At 35.1% G+C, this 22,648-nt stretch overlaps 1 protein-coding gene and 1 non-coding gene across 2 annotated transcripts; one reads left to right on the forward strand and one right to left on the reverse strand.

Moving 5' to 3' along the window:
- Positions 1 to 4,226: 4,226 nt before the first annotated feature.
- Positions 4,227 to 21,152, reverse strand: LOC149068831 (uncharacterized). Its single transcript, XM_089250621.1, has 2 exons — positions 20,986 to 21,152; positions 4,227 to 13,281 (listed from the first exon to the last, which is right to left on the reverse strand). Exon 2 carries the CDS (start codon positions 13,243 to 13,245, stop codon positions 9,211 to 9,213), a length of 4,035 nt encoding a protein of 1,344 aa, XP_089106747.1. The 5' UTR covers positions 13,246 to 13,281; positions 20,986 to 21,152; the 3' UTR covers positions 4,227 to 9,210.
- On the forward strand, positions 16,247 to 16,320 carry TRNAS-GGA (transfer RNA serine (anticodon GGA)). The gene has a single exon. It is a non-coding gene; the product is annotated as a tRNA-Ser (tRNA).
- Positions 21,153 to 22,648: the final 1,496 nt, after the last annotated feature.

Here is a 22,648-nt window from a genome sequence, read left to right on the forward strand (position 1 = left end):
CTGAAAGTCCAGTTACAGAGACTATTACAAACACTGCGATCACATTACTTCATGCACCTGTCCCTCAGGGCCTGTTCTTCATAAGTTCGGGCCCGGGGATAACATTACTTTTTGGGGGTGGGGGGGGGGGCTTTTATATAGCATTCTTTGAGACAGAGGCATACGAAAAGAAGGCCATGGAGGACACGTGCCTTCCATAAATAAAAAATATATATTAAAAAAAAAAAGCCAATTTTAGGACCGCGAAAATTTATGGGCCCTGGCACGTGTCCCATTTGCACATGCGAAAAGCACGCACTGCCGTCACTCATTCACTTCCAAGTCCGAAGATGTATGGCAACATTTAAAATACATAGCACGTGCCTCATACTCGTAGGTAAATTAGACCATAGATTTCCAACTGGTGTTCTGCGGAACCTTAAGCATATAGGCGGAGATATACTTGGAAGTCTGGGGGCACGGTCATTATTGCTGGGGGCAAGATGATGTCAATTCATATGTACATAAGATCAGTTAACTCCACCTTTGACGCTGGGGGGGGGGGGGCCCCCCGCATCTCCGCCCATAACCCTAGGGTTCCGTGAGAGCTTTTTTAGGGTTCCGCGGAATAAATCCGTGACGTTTGATTTACGTTCTGATTTTTGACGAAACTTTAAATATCCCAGAATTCGAAAAGCTTAGAATTTAGTTTAGAATTTTCTAATCATTGACACTCGTAAAGCCGTTCTTTATTGGAAATTTTGAGAATAAAGTATGTAAATTAGGAGGCGGGGCCCTAGCATATCATTTTGCCCGAGGTCCCATGATGATGCCTTGAGGATACCACGTGAATTATAGAAATATTAAAAATTAGTTTGAGTTCTGTAGAACAGCCTTACAACCATCAAGGGTTCCGCGTGGAACATTTATTCATTCATTTAAACCGAGCACAACTCCAGCCTATCGCCCTAGGCAATTTACTGCTGATTGTGTTGTTCCGGAAGTATGAATGTCCCCCTCTTCAAATCTCCTGGGTCTCCCGGGACGCGAAAACGATTACGAGCCCATACAATATATGCATCAGACATAATACACAAAGATGCCTCGTGATATTAAGCCAGTCGTCGCCCAGTCTTCAAAGTTCAAAAGCTGCACGACAGTTGCCCATACGGCGCAGCTTTTGCCCACCTTCGGGTAACGTTCGCAGATGTTGTGTTCAGTTGAGTGGTGGGCTCCCAAGTGCGCCTCAGTGCTCGGTTGAGCCCCGAGTTTTATAATCATCAAGGGTTCCGCGGAACAGCTTTATAACCGTTGAGGGTTCCGCGAAAGCTTTTGCGTTGGAAACCCCTGCATTAGACACACACATGCATATAACACATTACTGCATACACCAATTCGTTGGGATTCCTGAAATTTATGTTTGCGTTTGCAAGGTGTATGAGCGGTTTAGCATGTGTATATATAATGCCTAAAGAAAAATATATGTATAACACAAATCTGAAGGCCACAATAGGCAATTTGTCCAACAGGGTGGCTGAAAAGTGAGGGGGGAAGAGAAATATATCCCTAACAAAATATGTATGCAAATTACTTCTAAGTATAGCAACTTAAAATTGAAGAAATTGTGATAAAGAAACTAATAAAAAATGCTTAAAAACAAAATAATTTGTATGTGTACCCCAATAAGTTAAAAATATGGTTGAAATTAACTAAGAAAATGGATAAAGTTTCTTGATTAATTTCTGACATATCATACTTCTCTTTAAATATATCAAAATTTTGGTAGAATTCCTGATAACAGATGGTGAGCCATTCTGTGTATTCACTACCTGCAACCACAACTAGAAAATGTCCCTAACCCAGTGGTTCTCAAACTTTTTTGGTTTACGGCACCCTTTGTGTGTCAAAGTTTTTTCCACTGTGCCCCAAGTCGAAACATCAGCCTACACAACAGTTACAGCAGTTAAGTTTGTTAAATAAAAAACAATAATTCAAATATCAAAATATGTCATGTAGGAAATACATACTGCATGTTTTTGTAAATTTTCATACAATGGAATTGTATATTTACTTGGTGGGACATGTTGTCACAGTGCAGTTTAGAAACCTATGCCCTAATCAATCAGTAGTGATATCCCTTTGTCAGAGGATAGACAGTGTATCAATTTATGTTACTAATAATCCATCCTATTCATCTCATTAAAAAAACTCCAAATTTTGTGAGCGTAGTTAAACAAGCGTTACAAGAGAAAAAAAGACCTTGTAAGCAAATAGTTCTTAACCTGGGGTGCAGGATAGCAAATCTTGGGAGTGCAAGCAAGCAATTTTGAGGGCGAGTGTTGGGAAATGTTCGGTAATAAGATTAGTTAAATAGATGCAAAAATGTAAATTTAAGTTCACTAGGGTGCAGTCCAGTAAAAAGGTTAAAAAATTACTGCTTTAAACTTTTATCACACATTTAATTCGTATCGTTCATTAATTATTCTAAAAGAAACTCACAAATTTTGTAGCAGAAGATTCTTGGCCATTCAACAGGGGCGTAGCCAGAAATTTCGTTCGGAGGGGGAACCACTCTCATTTCGGGGGGGGGGGAATAAAAGTGACAGAACAATGGATTTGACCATCTTTTTCCCCTTTTTTCAGTCATTTTCTCACATTTCGGGGGGGGGGGGGGGGGACCAGACCCCCTCGCTACGCCCTTGCCATTCAACAATGGCCTATTGTTGGAGGTTCTCTTTCAGAAGTTTCACTTACAGGTACGATGAATATCCTCAGCCGTCGCAGGGCAATATCTATTTTTAAGTAGTCACAGAATAATCCATTGAATGTACTGGTACTAGCACAATTCAAGTCTATCGTCATGGGTAATTTCACTAGCTGGTGAGTTGTGCCGGAAGTGTCAGTGAGTGTATCTAACAGTCTGAGCGCATATCTAGTGTTGTATCTTTTCTCTCTCTCAGTGTTACCCATCTATATTTCAGAAGTGACGTGAGTGAAATGTAATGATTGAATATTTGTACTATTTGCAGGCCTATTGCTCTCTGTGGCAAGACTTTTCAACTGGGAGATCAGCTCGTATTCACGCCTCAAAGTTAGGAACCACAAAAAATGAACTTCAACTGACTGCCACTGTGGTGCCAGTGGGGTTCGAACCCGGGACCTCATGATGCGAGTCCGTCACTATTACGACCACAGAAGCAGTACTACTTAATCATACATGCACTTTGTAAACATTCCTCTACAGGATTTTTTCAATAAATTGGCACATGCCGGAATGTGTGTTCTGAGTAATGTTTCGCCCTAACGTATTTATGTTGTCGAGTTGAGCTTGTTTCGTGTTCATGCTGCCATCTGCCTTTCATTTTCTGCCACTGAATGTACTGCATCCAATTCTGAAAATCTCATTGATTTCTATTCTTTTCAATACCACAATTATTTAACCTCGTAAACATGGCTCTGAGTAATTTTTACTGATTCAGTGCATGCCGGAACATGTTGCATATGGGGCCTTAACATAGTCATGTTGTCCACAAGCAGGTACAGGCTCCTTGAGTAGTGGGGGGGGGGGAGGAGGGATGTCCACCTCCACATCCCAAAACAATACAATTATTTTACTGAGTGAGAGGTGGGGGGGGGGGGGGAAATCGCCCTCATCATCATGTCCCCTTTGTATCTACCAAAAATGTTGTCAGAATTGTATGTGTTTTACTGCATATTCTCTTCACAGAAGATAGCCACCTCTGGTATGAACAAAACCTGTGGAAAAGAACTCTTAGCTGAATAAACTAGGAATGCATTCATAATGACGTTTGTTTGAAGAAAATCAGCAAAGAGAACATGAAAGAGAGTAAAAAGGTAAAACCATACAGTTCACAGTCCATTATAATTAGCACCAACTAAAGATACGCTACTCAAAGGGTAGAAAATTTTCCTACCAGTATGAACCAGATGAGAGCTATCACGAAAAGAAAACCAGTTTTTATGTACACATAAATAAATTAAACATGGCTAATGTAAACGTTTCTTATTTACAGTCAATACATTGTTAGAGGAACATAAATATTAATATACTCATATTATTTAATGAAAACAAAACTATACCTCCATGAAAAATTTTCACTTTTATTCCAAGATTTTCAAATACAAATTTGATTTCATTCACAGAAAACAAACATACTCTTTGGATTTAATTTTTTTCCCAAAAAGCATGAAACATTGAAAGTATCAACCTTTTGTTTTCCCCCCCCCCCCCTCAAACAACTGTAAATTCAAAACAAAAAATTCAACAAATATATATGTATCTTAAATATCTAATACTCTAAAGTTATCACAAACGGTAGACATAATTTTTTTCTAAGGCCTCTAAGCAGGTATACGACAGGAAAAATCAGGATCAGAAAAAAAATCTTACTTAGTCATTTATTTTTATAAACATTAACATAGACAGGGTACAAAGAACTAATTTTTGACCAATAGTTTCTCAAATAAAAAGAATTGGTAATTGAAATTAAATTGCTCAATACATAGTGAATGAAACAAAAATTATATCAAATACAGCCAGACCCTGTACCAGCACTCTCCGATTTGGCACTCACCCCGCTTAGCACCAGAAATCATGTGAATTAATCTTCCATAAATAGGAATTACACAGGTTCAACCTTGATTCGATGTAACACCGAACTCATTATAGTACCAGTATTTTACAAAATTAAATGGTGGAGTCGAATCAGGGTTCGACTGCATTTACCCAGAAAAGATTCATCTCCACAACAGAAAAAGTTCACACATCTTTTCAACATGTTTGAGAAACCTGACACAGAACCAATACATTAAGAATACTGATAATAATTCCACTATTAATACTAATGTGAAGCGAAACTGAACAAACACTTAGTATGGAAAGGGAGAGGAATGACTGATAAACATTTTTGTTGCAGTAGACATTCATTAATATTGGGAAAAAATCTGATATATTTCAATAAACCATAAAAATATTTTAGTCTTTTTTTGAATTTGCACTTTTATTAAACGTTTTGTTAAGGTGCTTCCATACGGTACATTGTCCTAGTGATTTGCTGAGCTACTGTATAAAATAGATGGGACATGTTACAGTTGTTTAAAAAACAAGCAACAGGACTACTTGGATATGTTTCTTGTTGGTTACATCAAAGTCTTTTGCTCCACCTCCAGAATCTTGCATAGCTAAAGGCTATTTCGATATGGTTTCAACCAATTAGTGCATGGGTGGAAAAGAAAAAGCATAAGCCAAGCGTATTTATTTATCACTGCTGATTAGAGGGCTGGATTGTCCTCACAGTGTTCGATTTATATATTTTGATTATATACCCTCCTGAGTGGGTCGAGTGAGCCTCACAACTTGCCCCCAGAGGGACCTAAGCATTCATAGTGTAGGGCCTATATACTACAATTGAACTAAGTGGACATCTGTGGGACCAAAAATACCGTACACATTTAAGCATGGTTATTCATTTATTCAGTCATACAAAATATTTGAAAAAAGTCTCTCTGGAGAGAGCAGGCAGACCTTGAACATGATACATACACAACGTGAAAATTCAGGCACCTACCATTTTCACTTCAAAATATATAAGACAAATGGCAGTACTACTAGAACATGGAACACGCATATAACTTGGACAACATAAATACTTTAGGGCTATGCATATATCCATACATACACAATGCCTTCTGGCATGCACCAATTTGTTAGAAATTTTCAAAGAAATGTGTACAAGGTGCATGTACGGTTTTATGGTAGTCATGCAAAATACAGTGAAATTACTTTCTTAAATTTATTTACCATGTACTCTACTGAAAAATCATGCAAAAGAATACCATATATTTCTGTGGAGGTTTGCCACAAAAAATTAAAAAATTGTCATTTTTGAAATTTAATTGAATGTTTTTGGAGCACCAGGGGATTTCATAAAAATATGGTACAATCCCATATGTATGGGGCTTCTGTAACCCTAAATCAAACCAATGATAAAACAGAGTGGCACATGGAAAATTTTATAAATTGGAGAGCTTCTCAATTTTTTTTGCCTTGAAATTGGTACGGGTAAGGGAAAAGGCTGGTCACCATTGACTTAGGAAGTATTATTTTGCAGTGTTTGAAGGTTTTGAATTAAAAATAAGCATCCATTAAAGTGATTAATTTTAATGATTTGAACTTATCTGATTACCCTTTTTTAAGTTAATGGAAACAAGACATGACTAGAAAAAAGTTATTTTCATCGGGTACCGAGGTCCAACATTATATTTTCTAATAAAGGAACATAGCACAAGATTTACATCCAGAATGACAAAATGTTACAATTGTATTTTGTATCGACTACGAAAATTCATATAATGGACGGCATCCTTAAGTATATCAATTTACATGAAAAGTAATATCACAAAAAAGAAAAACATCAATAATAAAGAAACTATATGAAAAACATCCCATATTACAAAAAGTTGACACAGTAAAAGTTCATCACATTATGAAGATGATTACGAATTGAAAAATCACATTATTAAAATAACTTAGAAAAGTGTCCATAAGTTTGAAATTGTATGTCTGTAATGTACTCTTCATTAACGTCACATAAATTATGCAGTCGCTTCAAGAAAAGAAAATCTCCAATGATAAATACTTTAAAACAAATTCTAAAAACATATTTCAAAGTAAAACAAATAATTTATCAGGGTAAATATTAATAATTTTTAAAAAATCATTTTACATGTTTTTGTGCATTTGATTTACCTAATCCTAAAAAAAGATGTTTAAAATTCGTGGCACATACAGTACAGGTTGATAGAACACATCTAGACAAGTGCAAATCACCATACAACCCATGCGCAGAACTCAAGTGAAAAAGCATCAGAGGCGCTTCCTAGCAAATGCAATAAATATGTTGTTCACGGTAGTCATTGTGATCTGTGCTGTGGATCACCAATGAGATGGATGCGTACAAGGCTGTGGACAGCAATGCAAGCCCAAAGATTGTACATACGTTTTCCGACAAGACACATGCTAGAAGCGAGAACCTTTCAACAACTCTGCAAAAGGAGCTCCTTGTTCGGGGAAGTTGCTGAATGAAACATTTTCTTTAAATTCATTCATTTCCTTCCATTCATCTTGGTCTGTCTTGATTCTCATCATTTTATGGCACAGCATGTACAGCCCCTTCTAACACTTAACCAATTGAGTTACGGGCATAGGTTGTACGATGATTTGTGCTTGTCTAGTTGTGTTCTATCACCCCCTAATGTGTGCGCTACGATTTGGAAAACCCTGTATAAATAAATAACCACCACCATATAATCAATAATATACATTGAATACTATATTTTCGTCTTTAAATTTTATATGACTAAGAATCATCACTGTATTGTAAATGTAAAAGGTTTCACTCCACTGAAAAATAGCGCATTGTCTTGAGCATTATTAAATAAATACATGCACTTCTATTTATGACACAATTTTATATGCCACAGACATTCGGATAAATTCATCATTTAACTATGAACCACATAAAAAATTAGTTCTGAATGCCAGAATATTTGGGTACACCTTAAGAAAAAACTATCACATTGATCATCTCCTTTGGAATATATTCTAAATAAATATTTCCTATGGCATATATATCATGAAATTTCAGAGGCACTTTGGTATTATTTTTAATATCCCAATATTTATTGAATGCAAATATGATTTTTTGATTTGATTACAATGAACAACAAAGACGCTGAATTACAGATACAATATGAAGAACTTTCACATTTGAACTCGATATACATGCAGTGTAAATTAAGATGCTTGTGCACATCCTTTTTTTTTTGCTTTCGTGAAAAAATAAAAGGGGTGGGACATAGTGCTTTATATCATAGGTTTGGAAATGCAATGATACCTCAGCTAATACATGTTTTGGTAAACAAAAATTTTTTCATGGTTTTTTTTAACCTTGGCTAATGTTCTTATTGATATGGATGAATACGCCAACCTAACACAACTGCATTGTGAGCTAAAATTTTGTGACAGTAATCATTAAAATTACTGTCTATCAAACTCAATTAATTTATGTTTACCTTGGAATCACTTTCTAGATGTACCTCTATTTCTCTTTGAGTAAGCTTTTGAGCCATTTCATGTAAAACTGAAAGATTAAGCTAGGAGAAAATGCATTAAAAAACCTACAATTGAATGTTTTCGATGCAGCTATTCTTTCAGTGCAAGTTTAATGTAACATCAAACTGAACAATCTGGACAATTCTAAGAGCTTATCTTTTCCATCTGCATGAATCAGACAGAGAACTGAGTCGACATCATCACATGGGGGGGGGGGGGAGCACTTACAACCTCAATTAGCTATGCAGATTGTATAAAATAAAAGGATTCTTGTTACTCATTTGTTTTTTTTATTCTCATTAACCCAATTATAAAGCTGTTCATCTAAGCTTTCAATCAGTATTTGTCTTTTTTTTAAAGAGAATCTTAATGTATATAAACTAAGCTAAGAGCATGTTAGAGCAAACTTATTTTCAAATTTTGGAGAGTTAGTTTGGTACAAATTAAATGATTTTCCACAGAAACATAAGGGGGAAATCATATTTTGGCTTACAAATATTTCAGCTAATAAATATGATTCCACAACAAATTATTTTTGTTAGTCAAGGCATCTCTGTATTTTGGTTTGTTGGGCTTCAATGGAACAATCTCTTAACATCAAGGGTTCTGCACAAGGACGTATGCAGGATCTACCACCGAGAGAGAGGGTTTGGGGGATGACATATAGGGAATATCTACAAAAGAAGCTTTGAGTTATTAACCTTTGAAAAAAAATTTTAATTAAAAGAAATTCATAAAAAACAAAGACAGCGTATAAAAGTATTTTCTTCAAATATTTTATATTGTTTACAAAAATATTTTATGTTTTGATCATCTTGGAAGGAAGGTGTACTTCTCTGTTTCTGTGAGAACTAAACTGTTGGAAACCTTTGATACAGACGGTATGGCAAAATTAATATTGCATGGCTATATATAGACAGGATATTGAAACAAAAAAAAACACTGATGCAAAAACCATCACATCATCATTAGTTAATTTGAATAAGAATCTCAAATATAAAAACATGCTTATTAATAAATTTTGCAACATATAAGCTGCGATAAAAATCAAAACACATTATAAATTGCTTCATTAAAATTTATTTTACAATATGGTCTTACACATTGGTGGGAATTTTTTTTAATGAGACATGATTATTAACATCTACGTAAAAATGATTTGAATGCTTTATAAAAAAATTAATGAAGTCATATGCATTGTATTGGTTTTTTAGAAAAAAATTAACATCACTATCAGATGAAGACAGAAATACCCACAGATCAGTAACTGGAATTGGCTTGCCATGATTGTGCAGAATTCTCTCATAAAACTGAACGCATTTCTGCTCTCTATAGATAAATAAAGGTGGAAAAATTTCACTTGAGCCCATTCCATACATAGATCGGTGGAATTCATTACTACAAAGATTATCTAACTTTGGATTATTTGAAGACATTTGTAACACTTTTTTTGCTGATATCAACTCTGAGCGAGCAAGATTAATAGCTTCAATGACGGAGTTGAACATATGGTGACTGGTAATTTTCGCATCAGCGCAAATGCCTGATGAAATATTAGATTCACAGTCTGAATTTACATTGGGGTAACTTGAACTAGACTTTGGAACTTCACAACATGATTCTGACTTCTGATTAATAAACTTATCATTGAAAAAAAAGTCTTTGTTAATTTTGGAGCTTTTTCCAGCAGAATATCCTACTGCTACATCATCTTGAGCCAATAAAGCTGTTTGGACATTCTTATCAGCAGTTTGTAGCATTTTACGTTCATGATGAAACGCATCACATGACTGCTTATATTCTTCCGTTGAGGTGCCTGTAGATGTAACACCACCGCATGTTTTTCTAGTTATGGATAAAAGACTTGGTGGATCGACAGCAAAATCATAAAAATATTCACCCACGAGTTCAGATAACTTTTTGTGAAAGAAGACTTTGTTCAATGAATCCTTAAGAACTCTGAAATTTGCCTCTTCTCTCAATCTAACATACTTTTCTTCTTCAACAACAAAGTACTCTGGGTATTCCTTGAAAAGTGATGCAAATTTATCCTCCTTATGGTTTGCAGTTAAGAATGAGATGACATAAGCAGGAGCTGATTCTAGCATGTGTTCCATGTCACAAAGAAGCAAATTTTGACCAGCCTTTTGCAGGTGATGAACCAAAAGGGACAGAAGTGCTGCTTTAATAGCATGCAGGACAAACAGTATTTCTGAATCATTTGTGAGAATTTCACAAGTTTTTATGTCAGAGTTCTTAAGAGAGATCATTGTGTCTTCATTTACATCAAAATATAGGTAATGAATTCTAAGAAACTGAATCAAGTCTCTTTCTGAGAAACTGGCAAAATAGTTTTTCACATTATTGTCTAAGTTGGAAACCTCTACAAAAATTTGGTTCAGCGAAAGCTCTTTGTGCGACTTCAAAATGTCTGCTAGACACCTTACTGAGATGACATGGAATTCACTAAGTGTATCAGAGTGGATGCACTCACACACATGTATTTTGGACATACAAGTTATCGATTTCGGTTGTTTGTCTTTTACAAGACTGGAATCTAAACTTTGGAGACTGCCATTATTTGATTTCTGTTTCGAATATGATTTCATAGTAACAAAATTACAATTGTTTATCTCAAACGAGTCAGAATGACGTTTGAAAAATTTGATTTGGTCATGTAAGCTCTTGAAAGCATCTTGTGAATATCTCATTATAATTGAATCCGTCTCGCAGGCTAAGGCCATCATTTTGAATAGATTTTGACAGTGAACAGAATAACAGGAACTCAAAAAACTCTCAAACAAAGCTATCATTGCTTTCTCTACTTCATTGCTGATCATGACATTCTCACTAGAGGCTTCCTCGGAAGTTGGACTGGTCTTTGATTCTGCCGCTATTGCAACAGAACTTTTATGTTTTCTAATCGCAGTGCTTGATTTATCATGCTGTTGAACACATGAGAACGGTTTAGTGTTAGATTCTGAGGAAGCAGAAGTAGTTTTGTAGTTGCTTGCAATACCATTTTCAGAACAATGGCTTTCTTCATTTTCTGAAACATCATACTGGGTGTGCTCCATAACATCATTGCAGTCTTTAATTTCTTCAGGATCATTGACCTTCTCTGATGATGACGTATTCGCTTGTTTAGGACTAGATTGCGCATGTTCTTGACTAGAACAGATGGAGGAAAACTGTGTTTCTAATACACTATCAAGTTTACTGTTGATTGAACAGCAACTAATAGATCCAGTTTCCCATGAAGATGTAGATAATGTTTCACCAAGCTTAGTTGATTGAGTAAACAAATCAACATCAGAGTCACATTTTGGAGACATACTGGCAGATTTCACAAGTTCATCATGTGCTTGAGTTAGATGAACATCATCGCCCACAAGGGTGAATTTGAGTGTGTCTGTGAGTAGTATGCTTCGCAATTCTCCTTCAAAAATAGGCTCAAAACAAAATCTGAAACCATTAAAAAAATGAACAATAATAGCTGCTTTATGCAATTCTTTGATGCTTTTCGTCCCTTTCTTCAACAATTCCAATATAGATTCTAGCATGGAGCTAATAAATGCTTTAAATTCTAGAGACAGAAACCTTATATATTCATTGTCAGAAATCAGAAAATGATTCGTATTTTTGAAAAACAACCGTTTATCATGATTAGAAATCATACTGCAAGAGCCTGATAAGAAATAGGGGGCAGTATCCAACATTTTGATTGCATCATTATAATGGACACGCTCTTTACTCATTTCTTTCGAAAGAAAATCGACCACTTCATTTTTGGCTTTTTTTGTTAACACATAACCAGAACTAAAAATAAAAAAATTTTCCGGATGATTTTTAAAAAAACTATATATATCAGATTCTGAAAATTTTGCAAAAAAATTTTTCACATTCAGTTTTTCATTACTCAAATTTTTAACAAGTTGTCTATGATGCTTCGGTTGACCCCAATTCAATTCTAGTATAAGAGACTCAATTACCATATTTTCAAGAAGCGATACATAACCATCATCATTTATGGAAAATTTATCACAATGCAGATATTTAAACAAGGAAAACTTTTCTGAATCTGAAAGTGCATTTAAATGCTCATAATCTGTCAAAGGTTTTCTCAATATTTTGAGAAGCTCAAGAAAATGTATTGGACCAGAAACTGCCAAGTGGTCTTTTAGAATCCCAACTACGTCACTATCTAAGTTGGCAAGTGACTCTGTAATATTTTCAGTGACTGTATGAATTGCAGTTTCTGTACATGGAGAATTTTCTGCAATCATTGGGACTGCATGTAAAGACACGTATCCACTTCCTGCAATACAAAAATCCTTTTTACAAGATTTGAAAAACCAAAATTTTTCAGAAGTTGACATCTTATCAAAAAATATTGAAGCTTCTGGGCAATCAGCTTTCGATAATTTAATTAAATACTCATAATGTAAAGGTTGACCAAATTCTAAGTGATGTTTCAAATTCATAATGACCTTATTCTCAATTTCATCAGGACAGCTATTTCTCACAGGAACTGAAGCTACTGCAGAAGATTCTGATTGCTGACAATATGAAGCATGCTGATTATTCAAATAAGCATCATTCATGCCACAGTTGTTCTTTTCGCCTCTATCACCATCACTATCAGTGTTGTCGTCGTCATCATCATCTATGACCAACACATGGCCATCGTTTTTTATCATGAAATCTGAGCTATAATCACGGAAAAACCAGAATTTCTGGGAAGTTGAGTAGCCATCAGAAAGACTTTTAACACTTTTGCAAAGCAGCTTCAATGATTTTGCAAGTTTCTTCCAATGGACAGACTTAACATTGTTGATTGAAAAATCATTGAAACATATTTCTAAAAATATTCCCATTTCACCTTCTAAATTATGGACACTTAGAAAATCTGTATCATTCATGGACACATAATCATCCTTTTTAAAAATCAAATATGGACACGTACGGAAAAAACTACACAAATTTAAAGAGCAGACTCCTAAGAGAATTTCAATGTCATTACACATTTTCTGTAGATGTTTCCAAGCCTTTTGATAATGCATTTCTCCATGCTCAGAAATGATATAATACATAATGTCGGCCACATTGTCTTCCATTCCTTGAGCAGACATGATGACATACTCTATTCAGACACTTGTGAAAAAAACCTGGAAAATATATTTCTAATTAGCTTGTCAATTAATTATGCATGATAACTACAAAAAAAAAACTGATTCCTGTATTTGTCTGGGTATAATCTGGGGATTATTCCTTAAATTGTGTAGCCACTTTATTATCCCCAAGGCCAACAATGATAGCAAGGGGAGAAGAGGCAAAGGGGGAATGGGTTGACATTAATGATCACCTGACAGTTTTAAGAAAATAAGCTATGGCGGCTCTGTTCTGTACTTTCAAGCATGCAAACATAATACATTGAACCCTCAAAGCAGAATGTTTTGAATTGTTCTGCAACGAGCCCACAGCTGACTGAAGATCTTCTGTAGTAAAAATTCCCATCATATAGTGTTTTCTACACTTTCCTTAAAATTCTTCCAGACTTTTGTGTGACAAGTCACAATTTTCTTTTCAGAATATTCTGCTTGGGGACTTACAAAAAAACATGGGAATCAAAAACATGCTGCTTTTAAGTTTTTGCTAATGCTAAAAACATTCATGAGCAAATCTGCACTGCAAAGTTTCAAGTATAATGCTTACATGCCAAAAATTACAGAACAGTGTGATGCCATAACTTATTTGCTTAAAACAGTCAGGTAGTCATAATAAAGTGGCCAACAAGTGTATGAAACTTGCATATAACATGTTGATGATGATTTATGGTATGTTTATAATATGCATGATACTATTTCAGGATTATCACATTTTCATTACCTTTCGTGGATATAAAGAGTGAAGATTAATAAGAGCATATGCTCAAATTTCTGACTTCTCATTTTAACAGTTTGACTATAATTTTTTATTTGATACAATTAAATGAGGAGCTTCTTTTCAAAAGAGACATTTCCACAATTAATAAACTTACAGTAGAAGTAAGGAAACTTTTTTTCTCTGGAATAGACTGCTTTACAAAAGTAGAAAATAACCAAACAGGTAGCATACCGGTGTACTATAAAAATATTTAAATATTATGGTTTGTGATCAACATTCAAGGGATCTACGTTTACTCTTGATCCACATTTAAATTTTGGGAATGTTCCATTTTGAATGAAAATTAGTCAAAATGTTACCTTTGACTAAAATTAGTGGAAATGTTATATTTTGATCAAAATTAGTGGAAATGTTATCTTTTTGACTGAAATTGAAGTCTGAAAAATGAAATTTTCTATACCACAAGTTGATTCCAAAAGGTTTCACCAAGCAAAAAAAGGGTACTCTTACTACTCTTTTGATAGTAACACAAGACACATGATTAAATGGAAAAAAAAATCCCTTAACACCAATAAGACAGCCACTGTGTTATATTTCCTTTTGAATAAAAAATACCCAAGTGAATGAACGAGGTGGATAGGTTTGCTTTTGGTAGAAACAACCCACTTTACATTGTGATTTCAACCAAAAATATTCCTGTTAAGAAAGAATAAACCCTGTTACGTCGAATTATTCAAGTATTATTAACGTCCCTGTTTAATAAAGTTGAATAAACCCTGTTGCATAATCAGACAGAGCTCATCCCAAGATTCAGAAACTGTTGAAATGTGCATTTTGAAAAAACGTGAAAATGTTCCCTTTTGAAAATAAGAGCTCATCAAATGTTACAATCATATTTCTTTAAGACAAACACACAGAGTTTCTTGCCCTTCTCAAGTACTCTATTGAAGACATACCTATTTTTAGTCAATGCTATCAAGTTTTTAATTTTGAATTTACTTTTTCCGGAAATCGTCAACCCACTTCAGTCATTACTGATACGTTAAAAAATTACTTGCAATTGTTATATACGTAAAATGTCATATTTGTATGAAAACTATCCTTTTGTGCATTATACCTTTTATATAGTGAAACCTGTATAAAATGAAAAATCAAATGATTGAAATTATCTTCCGTTTTAGACAGGTTTCTGTTCTATAAAGGTGCACATAAAAATGTATGCAGTGAGTTTTTTCTATCGTCTTGCAAAACTTAAATTTTGGGATCATCATCCTAACTACAAAAATCCACCTTCAATATGAATATCTCCTGAACAGCAATGGAATGAACACTAACTTTAGTTAAAAGTGAAAAACTTTTAATATTCAAAATAAAAAATTGAGAAATTACATACCTTGTTAAAAAATAGTGACAATGAGATCTACAACCAATAGCGTTTGTGAAAGATTCTACATCTCTGCAACACTTAAATTTTGATTTTTTTTGCCTCTATGAACGCCATTTTTGAATTTAAAATTCAATACAGATTTCTTGCTGCTGGTGGCCACTTTTACACTGAATGCAGTGTTTGGCCACACTCTGCAGTGACCAAAACACAATATCGCTAAATTGTGAATAATAATTCAGTCTCCCTCGCCTATTGCTCTCCCGAACTAGTTTAAATGAAAATTATCTACATTTTCTAAACAAACAGGAGTGTTCTCTAATAAAAGCTTCCATCATAAATGAAATACTAAACAGGTTTTCACTAAATTTTAAGTAGTAAATCCACTCCCACTCAAGCCCAACCCCTTACTTCCAGAACCAGTTGAGATAGATAATAAGCAGTCATCGTTTTTCCAAGAAGTGAGAGAGTTCTTTAAGAAAAGGGAAATCAGAACGATTTGACTTTGTCCCATCCAAAGGACAAAAACTTGCACTTGGCAAAAAATTCTTTCTGTAATAGCAGGTTTTTTTATACAAGGATGATGTCACTCTCCGCTATCATACGAAGGTTTTAACAACTGGATGTTGCGAAGATATATTTTGGAAAGAGAGAAAATTCAACTGCCCCTGCGGGGAATATATCTTTGCAACATCCAGTTGTTAAAACCTTCGTGTGATAGCGGAGAGTGACGTCATCCTTGTGTAAGTCGCCATCTGGTGGCAGCGTCAGCAGTTGTGAGCTTGGCCTGAGTCTGGTCCGGCTGTCCATGTACGGTCCCTTTCAGTGTACACGAGCTCCAAGGAAAGATTGAGAGATTCGGTGCCTCTGTAGTCTAGTGGTCTAGGGCGTTCACCCGGAAAGTGAAAGGACGTGGGTTCGATTCCCCGCAGGGGCAGTTGAATTTTCTCTCTTTCCAAAATATATCTTCGCAACATCCAGTTGTTAAAACCTTCGTAGGTTTTTTTATATCTAACAACAAAATATGCCTTCCCCGTTTCCGTGTTAGACAGTTTCCATCTTAAAGAGATTTCCCATTCAAATCCTTTTTGGAGATAGTTAGGAATCTCAAATAGGAAGATTTAAAAATATCCTTCTAGATGGCGATTATAGGTTTTCTGGCGATGTTTGTTTCATTTGTGCAGGATGATCCGAAAGTCGCGTAACCCGTTATAAAAAAATTGATTTCTCAAATTCTACCGATTGTAAATGAAAATTCTTTCATATACAGCAGCACTATACTGTTCAAGATGGAAAGTTTTTTTGTTTTTTTTTTTCATTTGCCATGCTCACTGATACTCTCAGTGGCCTTGTTTGTTGTATGAACAAGATATTTTTTGCCAGAAGCAAAGAATTTTTATGATTAAATAATATTTTTCAACTCATTCGCTTGAAGCCATTATTGAGGTGATCAAAAATGAATTCCCTAATGTTTCTGTGCCCAATAAGACAACATTTTTTCGATTGGTGTTCCATTTTCAAGAAACTGGAAATGTTGAAGACCACAGGCGAAGTGGGCGTGTCCGCCTGTACTAAGCCAACATAGAATACGTGAACTAAAGGACAATGCGTTGAAATGTTGTACTGTCCACAGAGCCCTAAAGAAATTAGAGCTTAGTACCTGTCATGTTCGGGTAGCTCCGAAGTTGAAAGTTTTAGACCAGATCAAACCATCAGAATTTAATGCATTGAAAATCTGCATGCCTATCATGAAAAGCTACTGCATTCGATCAAAATCAGTGTGGGGTGCTAAACTTCATGCTTTAGGAAAGTGTGGGTCTATTTTTTTTTAAGAAATGGTGGATGAGAAACTGTATAAGGATATTATCTTGTAATTCATAGCACTGTTGGATGAAATTAACGTTTTGCTTTTTTGCAACAGAATGAAGCAACCTGCCATACATCTAGATGAGACAATGGATAACACATTGATGATAAATGAACTCGGAAATTTTTTTCAATGATCACCTTATGCGAAAAGGATTGTGGCCACCAAGATCACCACACCTGTCATCTGATTTTTTCTTGTGAGGACACCTGAAGATAAATGCACAAGAATAATCCCCATTTCATTAACTAAAAAAAAACATTCAATTGAATATTGAAAAGGGGAGTGCCCTGAGAAAATTCTCGCAATTTTAAAACGTTGTACCATTTTGAAACAAACTGTGTTTTTGTATCTACAAATGTTGTCTCATTCGAACTATAGTTGTTTTTATTTATTTCTTGATAGCATTTTGAAAATAAAATATTTTAGAATGGATTGCGTGACTTTTAGATCACCCTGTATGCATGAAAATACAGCAATACCTCAATTTTCATTGACTTCGGTTATCGTTGATTTTTTTCTGTGAAAAATTTGTCTGTTTCATCAGTTGCTTTGGATTTTGTTGATGTGCCCACTTGACCCCACTTTTAATTTTCGTTCTCCTGCTCAGTGTGGCGTTATTTCTCATTGTATGAGCATCACCTTGGGTGTCAAGCAAAACAATGAAATGGGACCAAAGAAAATTTCCAGAGCCAGCAGCCCTTTGAGGAAGAAGGCCAATAAAACGATAGAGTTAAAGAAGGAAATCATTGAAAAATATGAGAGTGGCATTAAGATTGCTGTAATCGGCCACATGCACAGGATGTCGTCATTTATGATAAGTTTCATTGTGACAAAAAAGGAAGCAATAAAAGAGGCTAATTCAGCGAAAGATGCGAATGTGTTAACAAAACAGAGATTGCAAGCAATTGAAAATGCCTTACAATTATTAATTTTTAGATCAATCAAAAACAGATGGTGATTCTGTTTCAGATGCAGTCATATTTGAAAAGTCCAGTATTCCGATCTTATTAAGAAAATGCCTCATACGAGTGTTAGTCTACTTACTAATTTTAAGGCCAGCAGAGGCTTTTTCGAAAAATTCAACAGGTGCATTGGTGTACACAGTGTTAATAGGCACGGTGTAGTTGAGAGTTCGGACAAGTCTGGGGCTGAGAAATCTGTGTCTGAATTCAAGCGAACTCAGATAGTGCCCTAGTATCTAAGGTCCTTCGGCACTTCAGTGTATATTCATTTTACATTAATTTCTTATTGTTTTTTAGTATTATTTCATATTATAGATTTAACACTATATTTATTCTGTATAAAATGTGTTCCTTGGTATTATTTTGGAGAGTCTAGAACGAATTAAAAGGAAATATATTGATTCATATGGAAATACCTTGGTTTCGGATTTCTGCAATCATTTTTGGACGGATTATCGATGAAAAACAAGGTATCACTGTACTTATTTATTAACCCAGAAATCAGAGAGTATTTATTTTTCGCAGTGATATTTTCATTTATGATTATTAGGGAACAAATTTCTATGTTCTTTGAATTTATTTTTGCGTATTTTCACGTGATAGAGCATATTTTATATATTTCATCATTTTTGATAAAAAGCAAATTTCTTCCCAGCTATTCCAATTCCGCTTCAAACTAGTTTTTTCAGTTCCCGACTCTGACAAGCGCTCTTAGGGCTAGGAATTTTATGCACTAAAAATGAAACGTTGTTGCTAATTGGCGAAAGATCCTGAAATTCAGGTAAAGATCGGAAATTCAAACGGCATTGGATTTTTAGAGCATAGAAAATACGAACCCTTCAATGACACTGGTGTGAGCCTGTAAATCGATTAATCAACTGAATCAGTAATAGTAACCCGTGGGGAAAAATTGGTCCATGGGGAAATTTTTTAGCATTTGAGGGAAGTTTTGAGTTTTTATCAAATAAAAAAAAAAATACATTTTTTTAAATTTTATTAAATGCTTTTCTAAAGTCAAATAATTGGCTAGATATTTTTACTATAGATGGCAGCACGTTATTTCTAAATTTGTGGGGGGGGGGGAAACTTACTCCAAAGGGAAATTTTTGAGGGAAATTTCAGCTCAATGGGATTACCATCACTGCATCTGATCAAGTCTGAGCAGGTCCAGATAAAAAGCACAGGGCCTCAATATTTTTGAATTTTTCTGAAGTTACCCCTATAGTAACTGTAAATAATTTTTGTATCGATTGTGAACAGTTCGTTTACTGTCGTGAAATCAAATTTTTAGGCAACATGCCTCAAGTAATAGGACTTTGTGGAAACTGAAGAACTTTGTTTCTGAATATAGTGAGAAAGTGTTCTGTAGAGATGAAACAATATTGGGTTGCAAACTGTGTGATATTCAAGCTGCTGCAGCACATCAACACCGAAAAACATAAACGAGGTCTTCAAGGACTAGATGACGTTTTTTTTTTCTATTTTCACATTCAAAAATTTCTCTGTATGTGTTTGGTACATTACTGTAAAGAAAATAATAATAATAAATTGGAGGCTATGCTATATTGGTTCTCTGAAACTCGTAGTGGTTACTAAAATGAATAATTTTTATTCATACAATAAGTAACGGTTCAAAATAGTTCAGACTGCATCACCACTTCTTATCATATTATTTCGCTAAAACTAATGTTATCTGAGAATAGCAATAAAAAAATTTTAGGACATATCTTTCGTTTCATAGGGGCACATATTTCGTTTTTTAAGGGCATAAATGCATTTTTTAGAAGTTTGTAAGACATAAAAATCGAAGTCCTAATTATTATTATGCTAGTTGGTTTTCACTATTATGTTTTCTATGCTGGCAGGTTTTTTTTTTCGGTGAACGACGGCCTTGGTGACTATCCATCAGAACATCTATGTTTGGCAAAGAAAAAAGTGGCCGTAAATTACCAAGTGGTGAATTACATTGCAGTTGTTCCCAGAGGGTTTTTAACATACTAATTACTATGAATGAACTTTTTCATTATGATATTGGCCCGTTCTGTGCTTTGCGAAAGTGACAACGATAACATTAAGCCGGGTTTTCCTGACGCCAAGGCCATATAATATAACCGCCCTGATCTGATGCGCCACGCTAGGAAAACACAAACACGTAGCGAACACGACATGAAATGGTCTAGTTCGGTTCACGCTGTGCAAAAACCTATTCCTAGGAAAACACGCCTTTACCCTTGATTCTAATAAGTTAACTTTAATATGACATCCTCGACAGTGTTTGCAACACACACTTTGAGAACCAGTGATATACTGGGATTACACAGAAATATTATTGTGGAATATTATCAGAATATATACCATCGGAATATTATTGTGGAATTTCCGCAATTAGAGCAATAAAAGTTTGAAACAAATTCATGCTTAAATTCTCATGTCCATTACGCAACAATTGTAGGGCCAAAGCTCCCCTCCTACTGATTAATGCAGTTGAAACGAACCATACATGAGCTCTTATGTTTCAAACGCTTCAATTACATGCAATCCACAATAATTACCGAGAAATGAATATTAAATACAAATTAATTTTAACAGATAGTATTTTTTCATGAAAGTGCACATCAAACCAACTTATAATCATAAAAAGACATAACTAATTAATAGTGATCATAGCCATATCACAAGCATTTAAGAGTTCCCTTTCCCCCCCCCCCCCCATATCATTTCAATGTCGCAATTTCATGTTTAAAGCATTACCACATCCTATTAAACTTACCAAAGCACATTAACATTAATTTAATGGGAGGAATGGGTCAATACAATACAAATTAACGCCCTCTTTGCCTGCCACGGGCTCTACCACGAAAAATGGGCAGATGCGGTGATTAACGTCCTCTATGCCTGCTGAGGACGTAAAATAGGAATTGTTCTCTCAAATCACGACTGTGGGACGACCGGAACCGAAACTGCACTGGAAGATATAAATAAATAAGACACAGTTCAGAGTTGCCAGATTCTTCAAAAAAAATTCCTCAGACAAAGTAATCCAAATACTTCAGCTCTTGCTGCCATCTATCCAGAAATTCGAGAACGTCATTAACGAATCACAGAAATAAAATAGGACTTATGCTGCTATCTACTATTCAAAAATCAAACGAAAAACCTCCAACTACTTTATATACCATACTTTTATACCATAGATGGCAGCAAATTCTGAATACAGGATATATTTTTCTCAATACTAGTCAAAGCCGTCCAGATTTTTATGTCAAAAACATAATTTTTGTTGTTTTTTTTATGGCAAAAAAATATATATTTCCCTTATTTAAGATTTTTAAAACACAGTTACAAAACATTTATAGGGGCTAAGCGAGCTTGTGAGCCCACAAAACAATACCCGATACATATCTGTAGGTATAAATATAAGAAAGAAAAAAAGGTAACGAGAGAAAAAAAAATTATTTAAAAATAAATTATTAAGTAAAAATTATTATTTACTTATTTTTTTTTATTATTATGTCCGGATTTCATATGAACTGTCGTCACGGCAGTGATCATATCATGGACGTGATGAAATAATTTTTATATTTTGAAAATTATTTTAATGCAATAATGGCCCTGAACTATAGAATGAGAACTACAAGAGCACAGTAATTAAGTATCTCAAAATCTACAAAAATGGACATACGATAGTATGGTTCTGAGGTACAGATGTATGAATTGATATCATCATGATCTTATCCTCCCAGACTTTCAAGTCTATCTCCGCATGTGAGGCACGTTCAAGTTAGGTACTGCCCCTGGTCCTGTTGAAAAGGCCCTCCCTCTCTGTTGTGGGGTCCTACTAAGGTTCTGAAAGCAACCGCACATTTTCCCACCATATTTGTTTTGCCACAAATGTTGAGGCATACATCTGTTTCTTCCATTGCCCCCCCCCCCCATACATTCTGCCCTAGACTGCTTCACCAAACACCAACTTTCGCCACATTGCTAGATTGCAATTTACTATCATTAATGAGTTATGTTGGAAGTGAAGCTTAGCTACATTCTTTCCCTGGTTCGAACATTGAATCTGGTGGTAACCTCTACAGTAGTGAATGAGCATCTTACCACCATGCCACTCGGTAGCTTTAGTGGGAAACTCCCCTGTAGAGCAGTAAAAAAGATGAGAAACTGCCCGCCTCAACCTTTTTGTGGAACCCCCCCCCCCCCCCCGCTTCAGAAATTCTATTGTTTTCATCGCCTTCCAACTTAAGTCGGCCCATGTTGTATCCTATAATGCTATATACTTATAGCATTCCAAAAGAGTACACAAGCATGTGTAAGGGACCAAAAGAGCAGCCAAAAGATGTGAGAGGCCAAAAGAAAGACTTACAGACACAGGTATATTTACATTCGGGGGAGCCAAGTGGGTTATAACAAAGGGTGGCAAAATTTGT

Source organism: Pholcus phalangioides, unplaced genomic scaffold (assembly GCF_987345545.1).
Source record: "Pholcus phalangioides strain wild (caught in Gottingen) unplaced genomic scaffold, Ppha-v1.0 ptg000024l_1, whole genome shotgun sequence".
Classification (NCBI taxonomy): domain Eukaryota; kingdom Metazoa; phylum Arthropoda; class Arachnida; order Araneae; family Pholcidae; genus Pholcus; species Pholcus phalangioides.

Coding starts and splice junctions, on each gene's coding strand:
- LOC149068831 (XM_089250621.1), bottom strand. CDS start 13,245: ATGTCTGCTCAAGGAATGGAAGACAATGTGGCCGACATTATGTATTAT.